The sequence below is a fragment of the Hyperoodon ampullatus genome (genome assembly GCF_949752795.1).
Source record: "Hyperoodon ampullatus genome assembly, chromosome: 18".
NCBI classification, from domain to species: domain Eukaryota; kingdom Metazoa; phylum Chordata; class Mammalia; order Artiodactyla; family Ziphiidae; genus Hyperoodon; species Hyperoodon ampullatus.
In genome coordinates this window covers 53,046,404-53,068,576 of record NC_136931.1, presented here as the reverse complement: position 1 = coordinate 53,068,576, position 22,173 = coordinate 53,046,404, and the positions used below count along the sequence as shown (strand labels likewise).

At 62.2% G+C, this 22,173-nt stretch overlaps 2 protein-coding genes across 2 annotated transcripts; both read left to right on the top strand.

Moving 5' to 3' along the window:
* The first annotated feature begins 856 nt into the window (after window positions 1-856).
* Window positions 857-10,369, top strand: TRAPPC6A (trafficking protein particle complex subunit 6A). The gene is made up of 6 exons (XM_079724000.1): window positions 857-955; window positions 8,023-8,090; window positions 8,241-8,358; window positions 8,958-9,041; window positions 9,191-9,284; window positions 10,122-10,369. Exons 1-6 carry the CDS (start codon window positions 872-874, stop codon window positions 10,151-10,153), a joined length of 480 nt encoding a protein of 159 aa, XP_079580126.1. The 5' UTR covers window positions 857-871; the 3' UTR covers window positions 10,154-10,369.
* A 392-nt stretch (window positions 10,370-10,761) lies between these two features.
* Window positions 10,762-20,969, top strand: NKPD1 (NTPase KAP family P-loop domain containing 1; the record flags this gene model as incomplete). The annotated part of the gene is made up of 13 exons (XM_079724112.1): window positions 10,762-10,771; window positions 10,996-11,070; window positions 11,259-11,359; window positions 13,069-13,150; window positions 14,028-14,297; window positions 14,533-14,687; window positions 14,838-15,011; window positions 15,079-15,328; window positions 15,611-15,684; window positions 16,573-16,669; window positions 17,386-17,517; window positions 18,793-19,821; window positions 19,939-20,969. 13 exons carry the CDS (start codon window positions 10,762-10,764, stop codon window positions 20,652-20,654), a joined length of 3,165 nt encoding a protein of 1,054 aa, XP_079580238.1. The 3' UTR covers window positions 20,655-20,969.
* Window positions 20,970-22,173: the final 1,204 nt, after the last annotated feature.

Below are 22,173 nucleotides of genomic sequence, written 5' to 3'. Positions count from 1 at the left end.
GTACTGATGGGAAAACTGAGGGCCACCAGCTCGATCAAGGCTGAGGCACAAGTACCCGGAGTCCCAAACTAAAGAGCTTACTCTTTCCGATTTTGCCTCCTAGCAGAGGCCACACCCTCCTCCAAGCCTGTGTCAGATTCGGAAGCACACGGCCTCCTGAGCCGTTCAGGTACCAGTGCCTGGGTCACAGAAAGGGTAACAGCCCAGCTGGGCTCTGGGAAGGGTGCACTAAGGGCGGGGTAGGGAGCGCTATCACCGAAGACCGTACCGAGTCACCGGAGCGCCCAGCCTGCGGGATCCGCTACCTAGCCGAAGTGCGGCGTCTTTACCGAGAAAGGAGAAGGCGGCAGCCCCAACCAATAGGGAAACAGGTTGGGCGGGTGTTGGCGGCCAATCACCTGGGCCGCTCGCCTACCAACCAGGAAGCAAGCCCTCAGGACCAGCTTTGAGGGGATGTGTGAAGAGCCACGTGAATATGGGCACGGCCAATAGGAAAGCTGTTGGGCTGGCGCTTCCGGGTTGTGCTGCGAGGCGTGTAGACAAACGGGGACTCTAAAGGACGAGAAGTCACGTGTAACAAGCGACTCGGCCAATGGAAATGCTCGAGGACCCGGAAACGGGGAAGCAGCAGAGGGAAGGGCGGAGATGCTTGTCACGTGCGGCCAATATAGACAAAGCAGGCCCTCCCCCTAGTCTCCCAAGTTCAGGCGCGCACCACGAGAGCCCTGAAAAGGAAGGCGGGGTTAGCCCGAAACACCAATGGAAGCGAGAGTGGGCGGGCTCGCTCTTAGGTGCAGGAGGCGGGGCTTGCCCAGCCGGGCCAATGAGAACGTGAGGCGCTGGACGGTTGTTAAGCAGGGGAAGTCGGCGCATGGCTGACGCGGCACTGTTCGAGTTTCTGCACACGGAAATGGTAGCGGAGCTGTGGGCGCAAGATCCGGACCTCGGCCCCGGGGTGAGCGCCGGGCCCGGGGGGAAGGAGGCACGGGCCGCGGCGGGAAGACTGGGTCGAGGCCCCGGGAGGAGCAGAGGGCGCGGTAGCGGCCCGGGTCGAACCCCCGCCCCGCCCCTGCCTCGCTGGGCGACCTCAGGCGCCAGCTTCCGCCTCTGCAAAGCGGGGTCGCAGCAGGGTCGGCCTCGAGGGTCGCAGCTAGAACTGAGCGAGACAGTTCGAGGTCAGGCTCTTAGCTCAAAGCCTGCACAGAGTAAGCGGGTAGCAATTACAGTAATTACGATTACTGGGTATACATTGAGAAGTTATATATTGATTGAGCCTGGGTTGAATCCCGCCTGCACCACTCATACAGGGTCTGAGAGCCAGTGATTCGACCTGTGTGCCTCAGTTTCCTCCCTTGTAAAATGAGATAACAGCACCTAAGACTCCGAGCAAGACATTTATTCATTCAGCAAACTTACTGAGCGCCTACTGTACTCAGGGCACTGTTTCCCTGTCCTCGTGAAGCTTACGTTTTAGTAGGGAAGTCAAAACAAACAATAAAAATAGAATGTGCCGCCAGCTAGTGAGAAGTTTTATAAAGACAACTTCAGCAGAGTCGGGGAAAGAAGAGAGGTGGAGTGGTGGATGGTGGAGGAAAGCCTTTCTGAGGAAGAGAAGGGAGGAAGCAAGCCCCGGGGATAAGTGGGGGGAAGAGCATTCCAGGGAGGGGGAAGCCTTCTGTGAAGCCCTGCGGAAGGAGCGTGCTTGGCATCTGGGAAGTTGGCCCTTATGAAAAATAAATGCGCAGACTTCAAAGCACTTAGTACGATGTCTTAGCACCTAATCAGCCTTCAAAACACGGAGCTCTTGTTTTAAAGTCTGTTACCAAGAAGAAAGGGTGACGGAGAGAGTAGGTGCTTAATAAGTGGGGCTGTGCTCACTTTTTTCATTATTCTTTCTATGATCATCATCATCAGTACGCAAGACATTTTTATTGGTCTGTGTTTTCTTCCCAATTCAGGAGGACAAGGGTGTTGCTTGTTATCATCTCAACATAGTTTTTTCAAGTTCATTCATTCAACAGACTTGTCACTAAAACCTGCAAGGTGCCAAGCCTTGCTGTAGGCTCTGGGGATTATTCAGCGAGCCATGCCAAAACCCTTGCCCTCCTGGAGCTTACGTTATAGTGGGGTAGGCGGACAAATCAGATAAATGAGTATATATTGTACCTTGGGAAAATGCTATGAGAACGTTAGCGCGTGGGAGAGGGAGTGTGCGCTGGCCTGTGTTTTGGGGAGGGGGCTGCAGTGTCTCAGCACCCCATCCGTCCTGGCTTTCAAACCAGAAACCCGGGAGTCCCTGACATCTGCCTTTACTCCCTCACCTCCAGCCATCAGCCAGACCCTTCCTGTTGTGCTGTCTAAATATGGTTCCCATCTGGCCCCTCCCTGCTTTAGCCTGGCTTCCCTCCTCTGCCCTGTACCAGCCTCCTCCCTCATCTTCCAGCTCATTTCACCTGTCACATCATCACTGCCTTGACACCTATTAATCCTTCAGATCTTAACTCAAATGTCCCTTCCTCGGGGAAGCCCTCCCTGAGCCCCCAGTGGAATTGGGGTATCCTTGTATCATGAAAAGTATGTATCTGAATTATATATCCATATGATCCTTTGATTCACAGCCTCTCCTCTGCCAGGCTGCCTGCTGTGTGGTGTGCATGGGGACCGGGTCTGTGTTGATCACCCCATAGTAGGTCCTCAGCATGGATTTGTTGAAGTGAGTGCAGCCCCTGTGCCATGGAGGGTGTGGGCGGGGACTGGCATTCACTTAGTATCGTGGCCAGTAGTAGCACCCATCATGTGCCCTGGTGGGCTTCACATTCCTGATTTCATTTGATCCACCTAACAACCCACAAAGGTCAGCATGATCCTCCCCACTTTGTAGATGAGGAAACAGAGGCTTTTATAGATGGAGTCTTCACTGTCAAGTGGCAGAGTCAGGAATGTAACTGGGCCTCCCACTTCCAAAGCCTGCGCTATAAACTCTCGCCTGTCTTTCTCAATGTCTTCTCTGACACTCTGGGAGGATTTTAATGGGTTCCTGTGGCCAAGAAAGTGGGTGGGGGGACACGCGGTTACTCAGCTTTGCTCAGCACAGGGCTTTTAGAGCACGAACGTGCCTGTGACCCTTGGGCGTGGCTCTCTGCCCAGATGCCTCTGCAGTTCTGATGCTGGGTCCCACACCAGAGATTCCGGTAGAGTTGGGCCAGGAGGTGGCCTGGGCATCAGGCCTCAGAGCTTCTGGGTGGTTCCTGTGTGCAGCCAGGGGAAGGACTGCCGTCTCCCCATATTCTTTCAAGCTGGGGAGCCCTGTTTCTTAGCACATCGTGGGCAGCTGCCCTGGTTTCGCGCAGTCTTTTCTCTATTGCTCCCGGCCCCTCCCCTCTCTGCTCCTTCTCTTTGGTCCAGCAAGTGTCCTGTCTGAACGACACGCAGGCCTTCTGTTTCTTGGGTACTTATCGTGTCTCCAGCACAGGATTTTATCTGATTTAGTCCTCAGAACAGCACTCTGAGGTTGACGTCATCATCCCATTTTACAGGGGAGGGACTGAGGCACCAGAGAGGGAGGGGTTCTCCAACGCTGCACAGCCAGGATCAAAGGCAAAATCAGGACTCAGGCATCCGTGCCAGAGCTTGTCTGTGGCATTAGGCCTGCCCCGCCCACCTGCCTCAGAGCCCCTTGAGGAAAGCGATGGTGGCTGGTTCATCTCTGTCCCCACAGCACAGGTGCCCAGGAGCCACAGTCACTGTTTAGGGCTTTTTGATCTCCACGTCCTGCCTGGTTATTTGTGGCTGTTGAATGGATTCTCCTGGATGGTCACGGGTTGAATGGAAGACTGGCCGGAGGAACTGGGAGGTCGAAGGGCCTTTGTTATCAAAGAGAGAAAAGTTCCAAGAGTTGGAGGAAGAGGCTGTGGTTTGTCCACCTCAGGAGCTTTGAAGATAAGGGGAGCCTGTGGGCAGGAGTGAACCCCTCTGTGTGTGTAATGAGCTGTCATCCACTGGCCGCTGGCCCGGGAATGGCCCTGCTGGGCAGGCCCTGGTCCACCGAGGCCCAGTGAGTGCCCAGGCCAGCCCCTTCTCTCAGGAGGGCCTGTGGTGGGTGTAGCAGCCATCAGATACAGTCCTTGTCCTCAGGCAAGAGCCTGGAAAACCAACCAGTTCCTGGCACAGTGGATAGCAGGGGGCAGAGCCCTGGAGGGGGCGCAGTGCATCCGAGGCTACAGAGCCGGCAGTGGGGTCTCCATGCGGGAGGGCAGTGGGGACCACAGAAGGCTTAAACTGAGGTATGCCAGGCTCAGATTTACTTTTCCGGAAGTCCTCCCTGGCCCCGTGGATGAGACTGGATGGAGATTGGGCGGGGAAGGCGCTGCTGCAGGAGCCTGAGCAGAGGTGAGGGGTAGATGGAAGGCAGGTGGAGGGGGGCTGGGTGAGCTCGGAGAGTGTCAGGGGAGAAGGTGGGATTTGGGGTTGTCCGGGCACCACCTGGGTGCATGAGGATAGGGCGACAGGGTGGGAGGTGTGCTCTCACCCTGTCACTCACCTGGTCATGCAGCGTAGTTCTTTTGGGTCTTCTGGAGCCATTCACCTTGGGGAAGCCGGAAGTCATCCCTTCTCCCTGTGCTTTTTTTAAAATATATATAAATTTATTTATTTTTGGCTGCATTACGTCTTCGTTGCTGCACACGGGCTTTCTCTAGTTGCGGCAAGCGGGGGCTACTCTTCGTTGCAGTGCGCGGGCTTCTCATTGCGGTGGCTTCTCTTGTTGTGGAGCGTGGGCTCTAGGCACACGGGCTTCAGTAGTTGTGGCATGTGGGCTCAGTAGTTGTGGCTCGTGGGCTGTAGAGCGCAGACTCAGTAGCTGTGGCGCACGGGCTTAGTTGCTCCGTGGCATGTGGGATCTTCCCGGACCAGGGCTCAAACCCGTGTCCCCTGTATTGGCAGGCAGATTCTTAACCACTGCGCCACCAGGGAAGTCCTCCCTGTGCTTTTCTTAAGGCAGGAACCAGTGCTGCTCCTTCCTGGGATGCCCTGCCCGGGGCCAGCACAGACTGGCTCTGCGGGTGGGGCTTGAACCTCACAAATAACTAATAACTAAGGGGCCAGGCAGGCCAGGCACACAGCCCCCCACCCAGCTCCATCGAGTTTCAGTCCAGGACGGGACCAGGGGGGAGGCAGTTTGGTTTCCTTGTTTTCCATTCATCCTACTCGGAGCTCTGTGGCCCTTTTCGGTCTGGACGCTTGAATCTGCCTTTAGCAGAGCACATGTTCCTCTTACGCTCCTTTCATTATTTCTTCTCCTGCACTGTTCCATCTCTCGCAGTCCGAGGAATCCTAGACTTTCTAGATCTCTTTCCGCATGTCAACTTTTCCCTCATTTTTTTCCCACCTCGTGGTTTCCTTTTTTCTTAACAATCTGTGAGGTTTTACCTACCTTCCAGATTTGTCTCTTTTTCGGCTCCCTCGTGAACAAACGTTTCTCTTGGCTACCATTGCATTTCTAAGAACGTTCCCTTGTCCGATTGTCCCTTCCTCCAACTGCCCGTGCTGCTTCATGGATGCCCCTCGTGCCCACACCGATAAGCTTCCTCTGAGGGGTCCCCCCTGTTTCTCCCATTATCTCGGTTCCTCTCCATGGGCTGTTGTGTCAGCTCGGCTGAGGCAGGCGTGGGGAGCCCAGAATTGCACTGGCTCTGGGCTGGGCTCCAGAGGCTCCCAGTGGGATGGGAGTGTCCCGCCTTGCCCTCCCTCCTCAGGAATGATGAACCCCTAGTGTCTGGAGAGCTCTGGTAGGGATTGGGACTTGAACGCTGCTGAGTCCAGGGAGGCGGCTGCCAGAGAGCAGGCGGGGTTCTGCCGCCCGCCGCCTCCACCCTCTCTCCCGAGTCACCCGCTCATCCTCCGCCCTCCCCTCCCCACTGCCTCTCCTCCTCCCTGCTTGCATTATTCCCCCCTCCCCACCACCCCCAGTCTCTGCAGTGCAGCAGATATTTAACTGGCCCCTTTCAAGGGCTGGGGACCATGGAGCCAACAGCAACAGCTCCTGTAGAGCGAGCTGCTGGTCACACCACCCCTGTGAGGTCGGGCCCCCCTCCGCCCTCTCACCAGCTTGTCATCCCCTGGGTGCCCGTCATCCCCACTAGGCTTGCTAGGCGAGCTCCTGGAGGCCAGTCAGGAAATGTCTGTGGGATGAACAGGGGAGTCCTGGGGTCTTCCCTGTCCCTCGGGACACAGATGCACTTAGGGCGGAGCCCAGCCAGGCCCCCTCGGGTAGCTCACCTCTAGGAGGGAGGTGACGCAGGGGTGGCAGTGATCCAGGTGCTGAGATCCATCAGCCCACAGAACAGAGCCCCTCCTTCATGGGGCTTTCCTTCTCTTTCCCCATCAGCTCGTCATGCAGGTTGACAGATGCAGAGGCTGCAAATGACAATGATAGTAACGCTTCCGGAGCCTGACTCAGAGCACTTGGCTTGCACTTACCCACTCACTCCCTTAATCCTCATGAGGACCCTGGGAAGGTCCTCATTTTACACGTGAGGAAACTGAGGCACGGGGCAGCTGGTAGGGGTCGGGGGCTGATCTGGCCCTGGACCCTGGAACCAGCCACCAGGCACATGTCCCCCTCTCTGCCTCTCACGCCCCAAGCTCAGATCCTGCACATCATGAGCCTTCAAGCCCTCCCCTCAAGGCAGGCCCTGCTGTGCTGGAAGAAACCAGAGAGCGCACGCCAGTACCACCAGCAGGAAGCTGTGTCCTTCCCCAGGCCCGGTTCCCACAGGAAGAGCACGGAATGGCGGGACAGGGCCTGCATATCATGTAGCCCAGCAGAGGGCCAGCACGCAGGCCGCCTCTGCTCCAACCTCCCTACGCCTGGCACATCCCCCCAGCGGGCCTCAGCCCTTGCCACTTCCCTGGCGCAGGGACAGCTGGGGGTGTTGCCCCGGCCGCCCACCCATGTGCCACCTACCTGCAGGAGCCAGACCTGCTCAGGTCCGAAGGACAGCCCCGTGGCTGAGGGTGCCTCTGGGAGGTGTGACCTAACCCCTCTGTGCCTGGTCTCCAGGTGTGAAATACAACCTACCTTATGGGGTTGTTAAAATTAAACAAGGGGGTCTGTACGGGGCACCCGGCACAGTGTGTGCTCGAGTCCCAGTTCCTCACTTTGCTCGTTCAGCATCTGTTTCTAACGCGCCTCCTCCGGTGTGCCCGGCCCCGTGTTGGTCACCACAGGCCGTCCTGGTATTTCTGACGCCCCCAGTCTGGGCCAGCCTCCCTCGCCTGCTCAGCTCTCTCCAGGTCACACAGATCAAAAACACACACAGGTCAGCTCTCCTCCAGCCTCGCCGTCCGCACTCCTGGGCACGTGGACAGACACCAGGTGCAGCCCTCCTGCCACCCCTGTCCCCGTGCCTCAGCCCCTCCACCGTGAGACCCTAGCCTGCCCTCCAGAAGGCCGCTTTGCCACCACTGCCTTCGCCGGGCACCCGAGGGAACACTTCCCTCCCCTGTGCGTCCCTCCCAGGATTCTCGGCTAGTATGTTAAGGCCTAATGATCACAGTTGACTTTTCAGCACCCCTGCTGGCCAGAGGCCAGGGCCCATGCCTTGTGGCCCCCTTACTCGCCACATGAGCCCCAGGGCAGGTCACCTTGAGTTTCTGGGGTAACAGGAGTGCTACTCCACAGGGTGTTGTAAGGACAGACACTGGAAGTGCATATAAGAAGTGATGGGTGTTCTCAGGAAAGACTTGACCAGCAGGGTGAAGCTGAGCCTGGGGAAAACCCCTGCTTTTCCCGGAATGAGGGGAGCGGGTCCTGAGGGCTCAGGGGGTTTCTGGAGGCGCGTGAGGAGGTGGCGGGACAAAGCCGGCCTGTCCTGCCAGCCTGTGCAGCAAGGCCTCCCCTCTGGGCCTCCTCGCCCTGCACGGGCAGGGACGGGCAAGTCCCCTCACAGCTGCCACACCCCGCGGCGCCCGGCTCCCTCAGGTGACCGAGGGCCCCTGCGCCTCTCTTCCCTGGCCTTCTAGGGACAGAAGATGAGCCTGTCGGTCCTGGAGGGCATGGGCTTCCGCGTGGGCCAGGCCCTGGGCGAGAGGTGAGAGGTGGGCAGGAGCTGAGGTGGGGTCCCTTCCTGGGCCCAGCCGGGCGGGGAGGGTACCTCGTTCCACACAGGAACCCAGCCTGGTCTTCTCCCTCTTCCTCATCTCGGGGCTCCCCCCTCCCCTGGCCTGGCCCCCCACCCCAGGCTGCCCCGGGAGACGCTAGCCTTCAGGGAGGAGCTGGATATCCTCAAGTTCCTATGCAAAGACGTGTGGGCGGCCGTGTTCCAAAAGCAGATGGACAGCCTCCGCACCAATCACCAGGTGCGTGCCCACGCCCAGTACCCAAAAGAGCCGGGGAGGGGACTCCCCCGCGTGGGGCGGTTGCAGCAGGCCCGGCCCTGGGGACCTGCCCAAGCTGGGAGGCAGGCACGGGCCCCCTCGGGGCCTCTGTGCCATCCTCCAGGGGAAGCCAGGAGGCTGCTGTGGGGCGTGGCAGCTGTTTCCAGCCTCCCCGCAGGCCTCCCAGGATGGGCCCCAGAGCCGGCAGAAGGCCCCTTGGGGTGGCCAGCACCTCGCCTCGGCCTGATGCTTCTTGTCCGGACCCGGTCCTAGTTCCCATTAGGAGCCCGTGCTGTGCCGGGGCCCGGCGGGCCGCTCCACGGGCCTGGGCTGCAGCTTCTCACCACCACCCTGGAAGGTCACGCACCCAGCAGGGCAGGACACCAGGCCCAGGGCCGAAGGCCCGTGGGTCCCCGTGCAGCTCTGAAGGACGGGCCCGTGACCAACCACCACGGTTTTGAGGGAAGGGTCCTTCCAGACCTCAGCCCAGTGGGGCTGGGCCCTGGGTCCTTGCTTCCCCTTCCCCCTAACAAAGGTACAGGCGCCACCCCAGCCCCCATGGGCCCCTCATCTGTCCCCAGGGGACCTACGTCCTGCAGGACAACAGCTTCCCCCTTCTCATCCGGATGGCCTCGGGTCAGCAGTACCTGGAGGAAGCGCCCAAGGTACGGGGGCAGTGCTGGGACTCCAGCCCCAGGCAGGCCTCTCCCTGAGCCCAGGACCCCGGGAGAGGGAGGGGCCCAGCGTGGTGCCCCTGGTCCTGGGTGTCGGCCTCCCCCCTCTGCCCACAGTGACCTGTGTCCCCCGCCCCCAGTTCCTGGCCTTCACCTGCGGCCTCCTACGGGGCACCCTCAGCACCCTGGGCATCAAGAGCCTGGTCACCGCCTCCGTGGCAGCCCTGCCCGCCTGTGAGTTGGGGTGGGGGCTCCCGTCCGAGTGAGGCAGGGGTCCCCCTGCTCCCGGGGGGCCGAGGAGGTGGGGCCGGGCCACCCCAGCCCCATTTCACAGATGGGGAGTCTTGGGCCCAGAGAGTTTAAGTCACATGCCCAGGCCACACAGCTGGTGCAGCGCATCCATGCCCCTGCCCCTGGATGTTCCCCGCAGCCTGCTTCCCCTGGGGCATGCCAGCCTGGAGGAGACAACCCTTGACGATGACCTGGTCTAGTGGTTTCTAACTCTCTTCCCGGCGCGGGAACCCAGGTGGACATAATGGAAGTCACCTGGGTTGGTGCTGTGCTGAGGGGCTCCACAGGCAGCCAGGCCCCATGGAACTTGCAGCCGGCGTGATGGGCTGTCCTCCTGACCCCCGGGTCCCCGCTGGCCCAGTGCCCTCCATCAGACAGGCCGAGGCCCCACCCTTACCTGGGGGCAGCCTGCAGCCAGCCCTCTGGTCCCCTTCCCTCCAGGTGTCTTCCCCTCTGCCAGTCCCCAGGCCCACTCATCACGGGGGACCTGGGACCTGAGCAGGCAGGATCTGAGCAATACATGCCCCAGAAGCCCGTGCCAGCCCCTTCCCCAGCAACTGACATGCTTGGCCTTCATGCCCCCAGTCACCCACACAGCCCTGGGGTGCACGCCAGGTGGGCAGGAAGCATCACCACCCTAGACTGGTGAGGAAACTTGAGGCCCAGCTGAGGCCACCCAGGCTGTTGGCGCAGGGCAGGGATGAACATCTCCGAGCTATTGGGGTGCTGCCTCTCCCCTCCGGTCCCAGCCTCAGGCTAAAGCCAGCCCTTCTCTTCCAGGTAAGTTCCAGGTGGTGATCCAGAGATCCTGAGGGAGCCCCAGGCCCCACCCCTAGCCAAGCCTCACGCCACCCCATCCCGGGGACCCAGCTGCTGCCCGTGGTGGTGGCTGGTGCTAGGGAGACGGGGTCCCACCGCTTCAGGGCCTCACAAGCGCTCAACAAATGGGTGTCATAGGGAGGTGGGGGTGTCCCGGGGGCAAGGTGGGCCCCGCCCCGGCCCACATTGGACACGTCCCTCCACACGGCAGGGGCTCAATAAAGGTTCTGTACGTGGGACCAGATTCCAAGTGGAAGGTGGGGGTCACGCAGGGTGCTGGGGGCAGGGTCATCTGCAAAGGGACTGTGTCACAGGTCCTGCGGGGGAAGCAGGCCACCCTGTGTGGCTCCCCGTCCCACATTTCCTCCTCTCCTGGGCCCCCTCCTCCCCAGCCTCAGCCCTGGAGCATGCCGCCTCCTGCCCTGCACACCTGGCAGGGGAGGGTGGCCCCTGGCGCTGGCACCCTTGCCAGCGTCAAGTCAAGTCTGGGGCTGCTCTCTTCCCAGCGGGGCCCACAGAATGGACCTCTCCCTAGGAGCAGGGCCAAGGGCCCCCAGGGTGCTGGCAGGGGTGGGCTGGGCTGGGGCTGCCAGGACCAAGGATGGATGCAGGTGAGGTGGGCCAGACACCCTCGGCTCCCCCAAAACACACACACACACACACACACACACACACTCACTCACTCACTCACTCACTCACTCACTCACTCACTCACTCTTACTTCACGTGCCTGGCGGATGCGAGTCATACCAAGAACAGAACAATGGCCAGGCTGACCAGTCCCTGGGCAGCTCGGCCTCCATGCCTGCACCCCACCCCCTGCCACCACCTCCAGTGTTTACATTCATAGCATCCGAGGGCATCACCCGTCTGGACTCTGCCAAGCTCTGCCACTTGCTGCCTGATGTGGGTAAGTACCCCCACCTCAGAGCTGCACGCCGAGGCCGCGACAGACCCAAATGGGAGGAGGACGGGTCTCCTCAGTGGGTGGGGCTCCTCTGCAGACACCCCGTCCAGCCCCTCCCCCGCGCACACAGCAGCCCCTGGCCTGCCTCCGTGCATTTGCACATGCCATTCCCTGCCTGGCCCACTCCTCAGACTCCTGCTCCCTCTCCGGTGTCCAGCAGCCACCAGCCTCGGCTGCCCACCACACCCCTCAGAGCAGTTGCTCATTTGCCCGGCGCCTGCAGCCCTCGGGGGTGCTCCTAGACAGCCTTGTCCTGCCCTGCCGCCGTGTTTACTTGTTTATGTCCCGCTGCGCTTCCCCTTGGGTCCCTCTGGGTCCCTCAGCTGGGTGCTCGCACTGTCCAGCACAGAGCCTGCAGATGTTTCCCAAATGAATCGCAGTCATTCAGCTAAACTGTGTGCGTGCGGACAGGCGGGGGGAGCGGGGGATCAGCCCAGCCCTGCCCTCAAGAAGCTCAGGGCTGTCCTGGAGGTTCCCCCCCAGACTCACCACGCCCCCACTCAGACACCAGCCTGGCCTCTCTGATGGGGCAGGGGTGCTGGGAGGGGGGCAGAGTCCTAAATTGGCAGAGGACAGGGAGGAGGAAGTTGCTTGAAAGCCTGGTGACGGGAGAGAGAAGTAGCCGAGGGGAGGGAAGGGGCATAGCTGGGCTACAGGGGGCAGTGTCTGGTCGCTGCGCACAGCTCTGTGGTTGCCTCCCCCATCTCCCGGGGGAACGAACCTCTGTTCGACCCATCACACCAGCAGCAGCCACAGGGAGACAGGACCCTGGAGAGCAAAGGGGCCCCCCACACACGCTGTGTCTAAGGCACCTCCTGCCCAGCCATCCCCACCCCCCACCCCACTCTCACCTCTCAAAGAACGTCCACAAGGCGCCTCCACCTACCCAGCACGAACCACTGCCTGCAAAGCCTGCCTCTGCCTCCCTAAGACCCGGGGCAAGGGACTCCAGCAGCCCGGGCCTCCGTTTCCTCATCTGTAAAGGGGGCATCACCCCCACCCCACTGGAGCGTGGCAAGGAGGAAAGAGGTTACTGTAGATAAAAAAGCATGTTGGGACTTCCCTGGAGGTCCAGTGGTTAGGACTCCGCCCGTTCGCTGCCGGGGCTGGGTTTAATCCCCGGTTGGGGAACTAAGATCCCGCAATCCGTGTGTTGGAATCAAAAAAAGAGAAGCATGGGGCTTCCCTGGTGGCGCAGTGGTGGAGAGTCCGCCTGCTGATGCAGCGGGCGTGGGTTTGTGTCCCGGGCCGGGAAGATCCCACATGCCGTGGAGCGGCTGGGCCTGTGAGCCATGGCCGCTGAGCCTGCGCGTCCCGAGCCTGTGCTCCGCAACGGGAGAGGCCACAACAGTGAGAGGCCCGCGTACCGCAAAAAAAAAAAAAAAAAAAAAAAAAGAATCCGCCTGCCAATGCAGGGGACGCGGGTTTGATCCCTGGTCTGGGAAGATCCCACATGCTGCGGAGCAACTAAGCCCGTGCGCCAGTACTACTGAGCCTGCGCTCTACAGCCTGCGAGCCGCAACTACTGAGCCTGCGCGTCCGGAGCCTGTGCTCCGCAACGGGAGAGGCCACAACAGTGAGATGCCCGCGTAACGCAAAAAAAAAAAAGCATGTACACTGAGTGCGGCTCCTGGTGAGCCTGGAATGCGCGTGTCATCATCATTTTATGTGAAGCATCTGGAGCAGCTGGCAGATGGGCCAGTTGGCGCCACTGTTGCTGAGCACCAGGCTCTGGGCTCAGGGGACTCCTCCTGACAACCACTAGAGGCAGGCACGGACGCCGGCCTGCTCAGCAATGAGGAAGCCGAGGTTCAGAGAGGTGAAGTCACCTGCCCAAGCTCACACAGCTGGGCCCTGGAGGAGCTGGCACCTGAACCTGGGGCTGCATCTTCTCTGGGCCTGGACTCCCAATCCGTGTCCTAGCTTCCTTCCCTCCCACAGCATAAGTGCCCAGACCAGCAGACCCTCTGGCGGGTCCCGCCCCGGGCAGCAGCGTGGCCTGCCATCTCCATCCCTTACCGGGGTACCATGGGTGTGGGGGGGTGGGCGGCGGCAGCCCCCAGTCCTTGAGAGCTGAGCGCACCGGACAGGGACTGGGCAGGCTTGCTGGGAAGGGCGGGGACAAGGTGGGCAAACCGGTCGGGCCACTGGGCTCCTGGCTCCCAGCTCCCAGCTCCCGGGCCTCTCACCAGTCTGGCCTGTGCTGATGCTGCCAGACGGTAGGGCTGGCACAGCAGCTAGGCTGACGGCATCAGCGGGGCAGGGAGCTGGGGCTGCGAGGCTGCCATCAGGTACGGGGGACCCCAGGCCGGGGGGATGAGGTGGGCAGGGGCCACGCGCCGGGCCCCCAACCCTCACCAACTCCAGCTCTCACCCCCGTTTCCTCTGCCCCTCGGGTTCTCCAGTGCCTGCCTCTAAACAGCCTCTTTCCCTCGCTTCCGCTTTGGGCTCCTCACATTTGAAACCCAGTGCCCGCCACCTCATCCCCAGACTGGACCACGCCGACTTCATCTGCTCCCCCAGAGTCCCCCTCCCTCCAACCCCTCATTAGGTCCCAAATGTCTCAGCCCTGACATTTCAGCCGCCCGCCTGCTCGGTGGCTCACTGCTCCCCGCCTCACCGCACTGGTTTCCAGTCCCTTCACAGGGTGCCAGCCTCCCCCGCCCACGGTGCAGCCGCCCAGTACCTAGCTCCCCCAGTCTTACTCAGCCATCCCCTGGCTCCCAGCCCACGTCGGCTCAGCACCCGCACTGTCCCAGCCTCTTGGAAGCTCCCAGCAGCTCCCGAACACCCAGGCCTTGGAAATCTTACCCACCCCCAAATTACCCCCCAAGCGTTCTCATCCTCCCGCGCCTGGCTGTCCCGTCCCCCCATCCTGACCTCTCCCTGTTACTCTGAAGTGCACCCCCATGCCACCTGGGTAGCCCAGGACCCCAACATCAGGGATGAGGTCTCATCTATCGCAGGTCTCGGGGCCGTCCCGCGGGTGGGTTCTTGCTGCTGGCACCCAAGGGGGCTGGGTACTGAGCCCGGCCTCTCCTCCCTGACCCCAGCAGGCGACCCCGCCGCCATGAACCAGCACTACACCATCCACTTCAACGAGGGTGCCCTGCCCCCCCAGACCCCCACCAAGCGCTACTTCTTGGACAGGGAATTGGGGCACCAAAAAGGTAGGGGTTCAGTCTGGGCAGTCCTGGTCACAAGAGAGACCTGTGAGTGGGGGGCTGCTGAGCAGATGGCCAAGCAGAAGACCCTCAGGCCCCCGGAGGGAAAAGCCACCGGCACTCACCATGGAGGCATCTGCACAGGGGCCCGTGGGGACCGTAGGCCCTGGGAGGCTGGAGGTGGGAGCCTGGACTGGGGATGCCAGCGGGGGGGGCCCACCTGGCCTGCCCCTCCCCCCAGCGTGGACAGAATTCCCTCCCCAAATCGCCAGGCCTGTGGGGACTGGCCCACAAATCGGGGGGGAGCACAGCGGTGGGCGGGAGGGGTCGGAGGTCCAGCCACCCGTGGTGACCGCGGGCGCTACTGCTCCGGGCGCGGAGGGGGCAGCTACTCCCGTCAGGGCTGATCCAGCCTCCTGGGGCCTCCCAGGGCAGCCCCCTTCCCAGTCCCCACCCCCTGCCCCGGGCGTGGGAGAGCGCAGGGCATGGCCCCGCCTCGGCCCACAGCCCCTCCTCGTCTTCTCTCTGACTTCTCCTGGGCCTCAGCTGAGTGACGAGCCCCAGCCTCCTCCTGAAGACCTGAACTGGTTCCTGCCAGTGCCCCTCAGGGGTCAGGGACCCAGGCCCAGTCACCCCCCCACTTCCTGCCAGGATGCTGTCACCAGTAGTACCATGACCCAGCGGCACCTCAAGGCTACAGGCCCTGTCACCACCTCCCAGGCATGCCAGGCCACCATGGGGTGGCGGTGGCTGTCGCCGGGGCCTCCAGCCCCCCGTTCTGCAGCAGCGATCCCAGCCCGCACTTCCCAGCCCCCTGTGGCAGCGGCTCTGCCCCGCTCACGGCGCCCAGAAGGGGCCGCCTGCAACCACTACCGCCCCCACGCGGCTGGCCGGCACCCGGCAGCCGGCCCCCGCACGCACCCCCTCACCCGCCACGGCACGCACCACAGCCAGCAGCGGCCCAGCCCTGCCCTCTGCAGCCAGCACCCTCCTGGAGCCCAGGAGGCCCACGGACACCTGGCACCTGCCTGCCCCCCGTAACCCGTAGCTCCTTCACCTCCTACAGGTCCGGAGCTCACCCAGCCTTCCCTTCCCGGGGCTCTGTCCTGGGGCCCGCCCTCCTCACCCCTCACTGGTTCCTGTCTGGGAGGGCGCTCGTCGCTCGTCCCTGACACTGGGCCTCTGGGCAGCCGCTGCTCCTTCACCTGTTGGGATCCAAGGCTTCCAGGCCAGGCCTGTCCATGCTGCCTCCATCCCGGGCTGGCCAGGGGCCCGGGCCCCAGCTTTTGACACCCTTGCCCTGCTTCCTCTTTTCCCAGCCCTGCTGACTTGGGGGCAGCGGGGGATGAGCACCAGCTTGCTCTGGTGTTGGGGAGTGCAGCTGCAGCAAGAGGTAGGGAGTGGCCTGAGGGATGGAGAGAGCAACACAGCCATGGGAGGGACCCACCCACTCATTCATTCATTCACTCTGTGACCAGGTACTGGTCGCCTACAGGGGCGCCAGGCTCTGTTCTGGGGGTGTCACAGGAAGCAGGGCAGACAGATCTCTGCCCTCATGGAGCTCACATTCTATAGGCAGTGGGGGGAGGCAGGTACAGGAAACAAGATAAATAGGGAAGTTCAAAAGTGTGTCACCGGGTGATAACCATGCTGCGGGGAGAATAAAGCAGGGAGAGGAAATGGCGTTTGCAAATTAAACAAGGTCATCAGGCGAGGCCCCATCAAGTCTGCATTTAAGCAAAGACGGGGCAGTTCTCTCGAGTAAATAGCAGCAGGATCAGCAAATGCAGACTCTGAGGTGGCCTGTTCAAGGGACAACAGGGAGGTACATGTGGCTAGATCAGGGGAGGTGAGGAGGAGGGTCAGACGGGGTCCGAGAGGGTGGAAGGTGGCCTCGTGGACGCGGTGAGGGCCCAGCCTTCTCCCCCTGGGGAGGCGGGAGCCACGAGGGCCCAGAGCTGACTCGGGATGTGACCTGAGAGTTGACTGTACGAGGGAGGGCGGGAAGCAGGAGTTCAGGCGAGAGGTGCCGGCAACCTGACCAGGGAGGTGGCAGTTTCCAGGTCTGGTTTGAAAGGAGAGCACAGCTGAGCGGGGACTCAGCTCCAGGTCAGGCACAACCTCCTCGCTACAGCCTCGGGGCCTCGATGCCCATTTCACACACAAGTTAGTAGAGGCTCGGCGAGGTGAGGTCAGCCACTGACCAGGCAGAGCAGGCTCCGGTCCTCCCCAGCTGCCACCTCAGCTGACCTTGGTCCGAGTCTGCCTCCTGCCCTCCCAGCTGTGCCGCCAGGCCCAGCGCTGGCCCCCAGCGAGGGACGGATGCTGCAGCCCACGAGGCCTCTATGAAAGCGGGCGTGTCATCCCCACCACACACCGTGAGGCTGGCCTGGCCTCCCCCACTGCCCTGCCGCCAACTGAGCCCCACCTTTCTGGTGCCCTGACTCCAGGTCCAAGATGCCTCCCAGAGGCATCACTCTGCCCGGGTCATGCGGGGAAAGGTGGCGGGGCCAGGACCAGAAGACACGTCTGCCTGGGGCTCAGGGCGGAACTAGTGACTTGTGGGCACAGGGTCATGGAGAGGGAGAGGGATCAGAGTAAGGGGTGGACAGGCAGCTGAGGAGCCTGTCCATGCTCGAGTCAGGCTAGCAGAGCAGAGAGGAACAGACTCGGCAGAACTTTTGAGCATGTAAAGCCGTATCTTAGGTATCTGAGGGCCCGGGAGTCTCGGGAAAAGCCTGTGGGATTTTCCCAGGGGAACCATGAGCCTGGTGACCTGGGGCCAGGGTAGCCAAGTTCCCACACACCTCTGGGCCAGGGCCGGGGTGGGTCTAGCCTCCTGGCCTTTGCCTGGTGGATCCGGGGCCCAGAAGGGCACATCTGGTCCTGAAGGAGGGGGCTGCCTGTGGCCACAGAAACCCTCTGTCGGAGGGTTTGACCTGAGTCATGGCTGGGAGTCAGGGAGGGGGGTGCCGGTGCCGGGAGGGGCTGAGGGCGAGCACTACGGAGGGTAGACAGGGAGCAGGGTGGTGCCTGGCCAGCGTCATTGACTCAGTTTCCCCACCTCTACCCCCTCCCCACCCCCGGGCCCCAGATATCCTGACAGAGGATGACGTCTACTGCAGCTGCCTGGCTAAGACTCTCTGCCACGTGCCTGTCCCTGTGACCGTGGGTTTCTATGCCCCCTTTGGCTGCCGCCTGCACATGATGCTGGACAAGATCATGGGTGAGGATCTGCGTGTGTTGGGGAAGGAGGGATTAAGGGAAACGGAACCTTTGGTCCCTGCCCAGCCCCAGGCTTCCCTAAGACCTGCTCACCCCGGAGGCCAGTCTGCCAGATGCCCAGAAATCAGCATTAACCAGGTCCCTCCCTATGCCTTTGCCCCCCTCCCCCGCCAAATCCACTGCAAGGAGTCTTTCTAAAATACACATCTAGCCCTGTCCTTCCCCTGCTCAAAAGCCTTCCATGGCTCCCCAGCACCCTAGGGAGAAAGCCCAGGTTCCTCGCTTGGCTCCTGCCAAGTCCCTCCAGGCCTCTGTGCTCCTCGGACCTCTCTCTTCTCCTCAGCCCTGGCCGAGGGCCTGGCGCCCACAAGACCCCTGACAGATAATGTTAATTGAAGACATGAGCTGAAACTTAGCCTGGTTCAAACGCTGCTGGAGCCCAGACCCCAGCCCCAATCATGGCCAGAGAAGCCAGAGGTGACTCACCTCCGTGTGCCCAGCCCTGGTGAGCACCTATCAAACAAGCCCACGTCCTGCTCCTGTGTTGTCACAGAGCAACAAACAAGGTCCTGGAAGGAGAAAAGATTCAGCTCTAAGGTAAAAGGAAACAGAGCTTCTATTCTGCGCTGAGTGACTCCGACTCATTCGCACTGGCTCACTCACAGCAGGCAGATCGTGCCCCCAGTCTCTCGTGATCCATCCTCCAGACATGCCCCGCAGCACTTCCTCAGCACCCAAGGGACACAGGGTGGCCAAAACAACCAGGGCCCTGCCCTTCCTGGGCTCACAGACCAGCGCGAGAGACAGACCTGTCCCCAGACAGGGATGACCCAGAGTGGGCAGGACTGCAGTGTGGGAGCCCAGAGTCACCTGACCCAGCTTGGGGATCAGGGAAGGCTTCCTGGAAGAAGTGATAGCTGAGCTGAGAGCTGGAGGAGAGGCAGTCAGCTAGGAAAACTGGACCAAGGGTGTACACTTGCTGCCTAGCATTTCTCCTCCTCAGCACCTGGCATGCATTCTTTCATTTCTTAGAGCCCTCCCTGCCCCCATCGGTCCTCTCTCCTCTGGGGGCTCTATCTCTGCCCTCCCCTGACCCCCCAATTCCCCCTCAGACCCTTTCCTGTTCAAGCCTGGCTCCAGGCCTCTCCTTCCGCACTTCTGCACCTGCCCAGCACTTGGGGACGGGCCCTGGCTCCCCATCTAACATCCAGGCCCTGGCCTGGCCTGAGCTGGGTCTAGACGCTCACACCTTCCCCTGCGCCCTCGGTCCCGGCAGCGCTGATGCAGCAGGAGGCGAACCAGAGCGAGGCCGAGGAGCTGCAGCACATGCGGCGGCAGCCGAGGCCCGTACGGGGCTGGGGCTTCTCGAAGCTGCTGTGGTACCTGGTGTTCCTGCAGCCCATCATCACCGAGTTGCACATGCGGCGCAAGAACGTCAAGTTCCTCTTCATCCGCTTCAGCGCCTGGCAGTACGCGGGCAGTGACAAGCTGTGGGCCGGCCTGGTGAGCACGCTGTGCGAGGGCATCCGCCAACACTACGGCGCACTGCCCTTCAGCTTGTACTCGGTGCTGGGCAAGAAGGCGGCCATGAGGCCGGGCTACCGCCAGCGCGAGTGGCATTGCCGGCGCCGAGTGTGCCTGGCACTGCTGGCGCTGCTGGCGGCGCTCAGCCTGGGCATGAGCCTGCTCTACCTGTCGATGGGCTCCCACGCGCTGGTCCACGGCAACCTGTTCCGGGCATTCGGCGGCGCGGCCACCACGCTTTCGGGCTCCGGGCTGCTCATGGCCGTGTACTCGGTGGGCAAGCACCTGCTCGTGAGCCAGCGCAAGAGAATTGAGCGGCTGGTGTCGCGCGAGAAGTTCGGCAGCCATCTGGGCTTCATGTGCGAGGTGAAGAAGGAGGTGGGGCTGCTCACGGACTTCCTGTGCTTCCTGGAGATCTACCAGCGGCGCCGGCTGCGCGTCGTGCTCGAGATCACAGGGCTGGACACGTGCTACCCGGAGCGCGTGGTGGGCGTGCTCAACGCCATCAACACGCTGCTGTCCGACAGCCACGCGCCCTTCATCTTCATCTTGGTGGTGGACCCAAGCATCCTGGCCGCGTGCCTCGAGAGCGCCGTCTCCATGAAGGGCACGGCCGACAACGGTTACCTCTTCCTCAACCGCACCGTCACGCTACCCTTCTCGGTGCCCATCATCGGTCGCCGCACCAAACTGCAGTTCCTAAAGAATGCGGTACGAAGCTGCGACGAGCTGCTCTATCGCGAGATGACGCTCAACGTGAAGTCGCGGGGCGGGGCCGGGGGCGGGGCGGGGCACGGGGCCGGGGCGGGGGCCGGGGCGGGGGCCGGGGCGGGGGCCGGGGGCGGGGCGGGGCACGGGGCCGGGGCGGGGGCGGGGGCGGGGGCCGGGGGCGGAGAAGTCACGCCACTCCTGGAGATGGAGGGGCAGTCCCGGGCCGAGAGCGCGGAAAGCCTCCTGGAAGTCCAGGCGGCGCGCAGCATCCGGGAGGCGCTCTGCTGCCTGCACGACGAGTGCGACTGCCTCATCGATTACGTGCCCGACAACGTGGTGTCCATGCGGCGCATCGTCAACACCGTGCCCATCACCGTGCGCCTGCTGCAACAGCAGCAGGGGGACTTTGGGGGCCTCTCGCCGCGCCAGGCCGTGGCTTGGGTCGTGCTCGCCAACCAGTGGCCGTGCCGTCTCAGCTGGGTCCTGCAGTGCCTGGAGGACAAGCAGCAGGCCGGGAGCGCGCCCGAAGCCTGCGCGCCCCTCTGGGACGTGTTCTGCGACCACAGCCTCGAGCTGCACACGATGACAGAGACGCTGCAGAAGATGCTCGACCTGGACGGCGACCCCGAGCTTTTCCACCGCTTCCTGGGCGCTGACTTCCCCTTCACCGTGGCCGAGGCGCAGAGCCTCCTGCGCTGCACCGTTAACCTGGACCACTCCATCCGCCACCGCATGGGCCTCGTCCGGGCCGCCAGCACGCTCAAGACGCCCCGCCCGCCCAAGTCCCCTGCCCGCAAAGCCCCGCACGCCGCCAGCGGAGCCAACCACGCCCCCGGGGCGGCCTGCAGTGCCTGCGAAGCCCACCAACCCCAGGACGGGGGCAAGTCCAGACCCACGGCCTGAGTGCCCTTCACTTGGGGTCCGTCTAGCCCCGGTGGGCCTTGAATGGAAGACCCTGGGCGCAGCAGAGGGCAAAACTTCCTTCTGCCCAGAGGAGAGTGTAGGGGGCCTAACTGGGCCCAAGTCCCAGGGTCCAGTGTCCGGAATGAGGCCTGAGGTGGCCACATTCCCCAGGTGAATCTGTGAGCCAGAGAGAGCTGTTGGCAGTAGCTACCAGGAGTGGGGCAGTGTATCAGTGACAGCATCTGAGAGCCCGGGCAGAAGGACCCATGAGGAACTCGGGGTTCAAGTGCAATAAATGAAGATGTGAAAACCCCAGATTGGTCTCCATGCCCCAGTCTCCCCAGCTCAGTGAGGAATGGCCACCAGGCCTGCCCTGTTCTGCCAAGCCCACTTCATCCCCAGGGAGTCAGGCAGCCTCAGCTGACAGCCTGCTCCCTGGCATCCCAGAGGCGGGAGTGGCTGTGGGGGAAGCGGGCGAGGCTGCGGAGGCAGGGGAGATGAAGGACAGAGGGAGGCGCCCAGCTGACTCAGTGGAGCGCACCCAGGCCTCAGGGGGTCCAGGGCCTCGTCCCCACATCCAAGCTTGCCCCTCTGTGGGCGGGGCAGGAGATGGCATTTCCGAGGGTGGTGTCCCCGGTGACCTCAGCAGGCTGCTCCACTCTTGGGGTGGCTCCTCCCCTGGCATAATGGGTTAATTAGGCCTCGACAGCACCCCGGTCAGCTGGGGCCGGCAGTGCCGCCTCCACCAGACAATTGTCCAGGGGGTACCTGCCTTACAGGTCACTCCAGGGCCACCCAAGGAGCCCCTCGGTGAGGACAGGGAAGTTGAGGAGCATAGACGGGGCCCACGTAGGCCAGGGTGGAACTAGGCCTGGACTCCACCACCACCGTGACTCACCGCCTTCCTTTCCACCGAGGGGACCGAGACCTAGGACGGGGGCGCCACTCCTCAGGGCAGCTTCCCAGTTCTCACTAGTCAAACAGCCACACGCTCAGGCCTGTGGTGTGCCTGGCCCAGTCCAGTAGGGGAGGGGGTGTGACTTCTGAGCCAGGGCCCTGAGAGCCAAGGGGACAGTCCCAAGAGCTCTGCGAAGACGCCCAACCTCAGGCCCTGCAGCCTAGTGGGGTACTGACCTCACACGCCTTAGCTCCAAGGCTGGCCACAGCACTCCAACATCCCTGGCCGATAACCGTTTCAAAGTGGACATGGGGCAGAGAACCAGCCTGTGACTCACAGGAGCTTCCGGGACTGAAGCCCTGGCAGTCCTGGCATGGCTGAGCTAGTGGCACCACCCTGGGCGGGCTGAGAGATGTTTTCCAACAGCAGAGGGAGAGCCTGCCCAAGAATGAAGCCACCACAGAGAGAGATGCATGGGTCCTCATGACGCTGTTAGACCGACGTTTCTGTAGACGTGCTACCGGAGTCAACGTACATCGCTTCCCGCAGCACCCTCAGCCAACCTGACTTGGGCTTCTGTTTCTTACCACCCAGAGTCCAGGCTGGAAACAAACTGGCCCC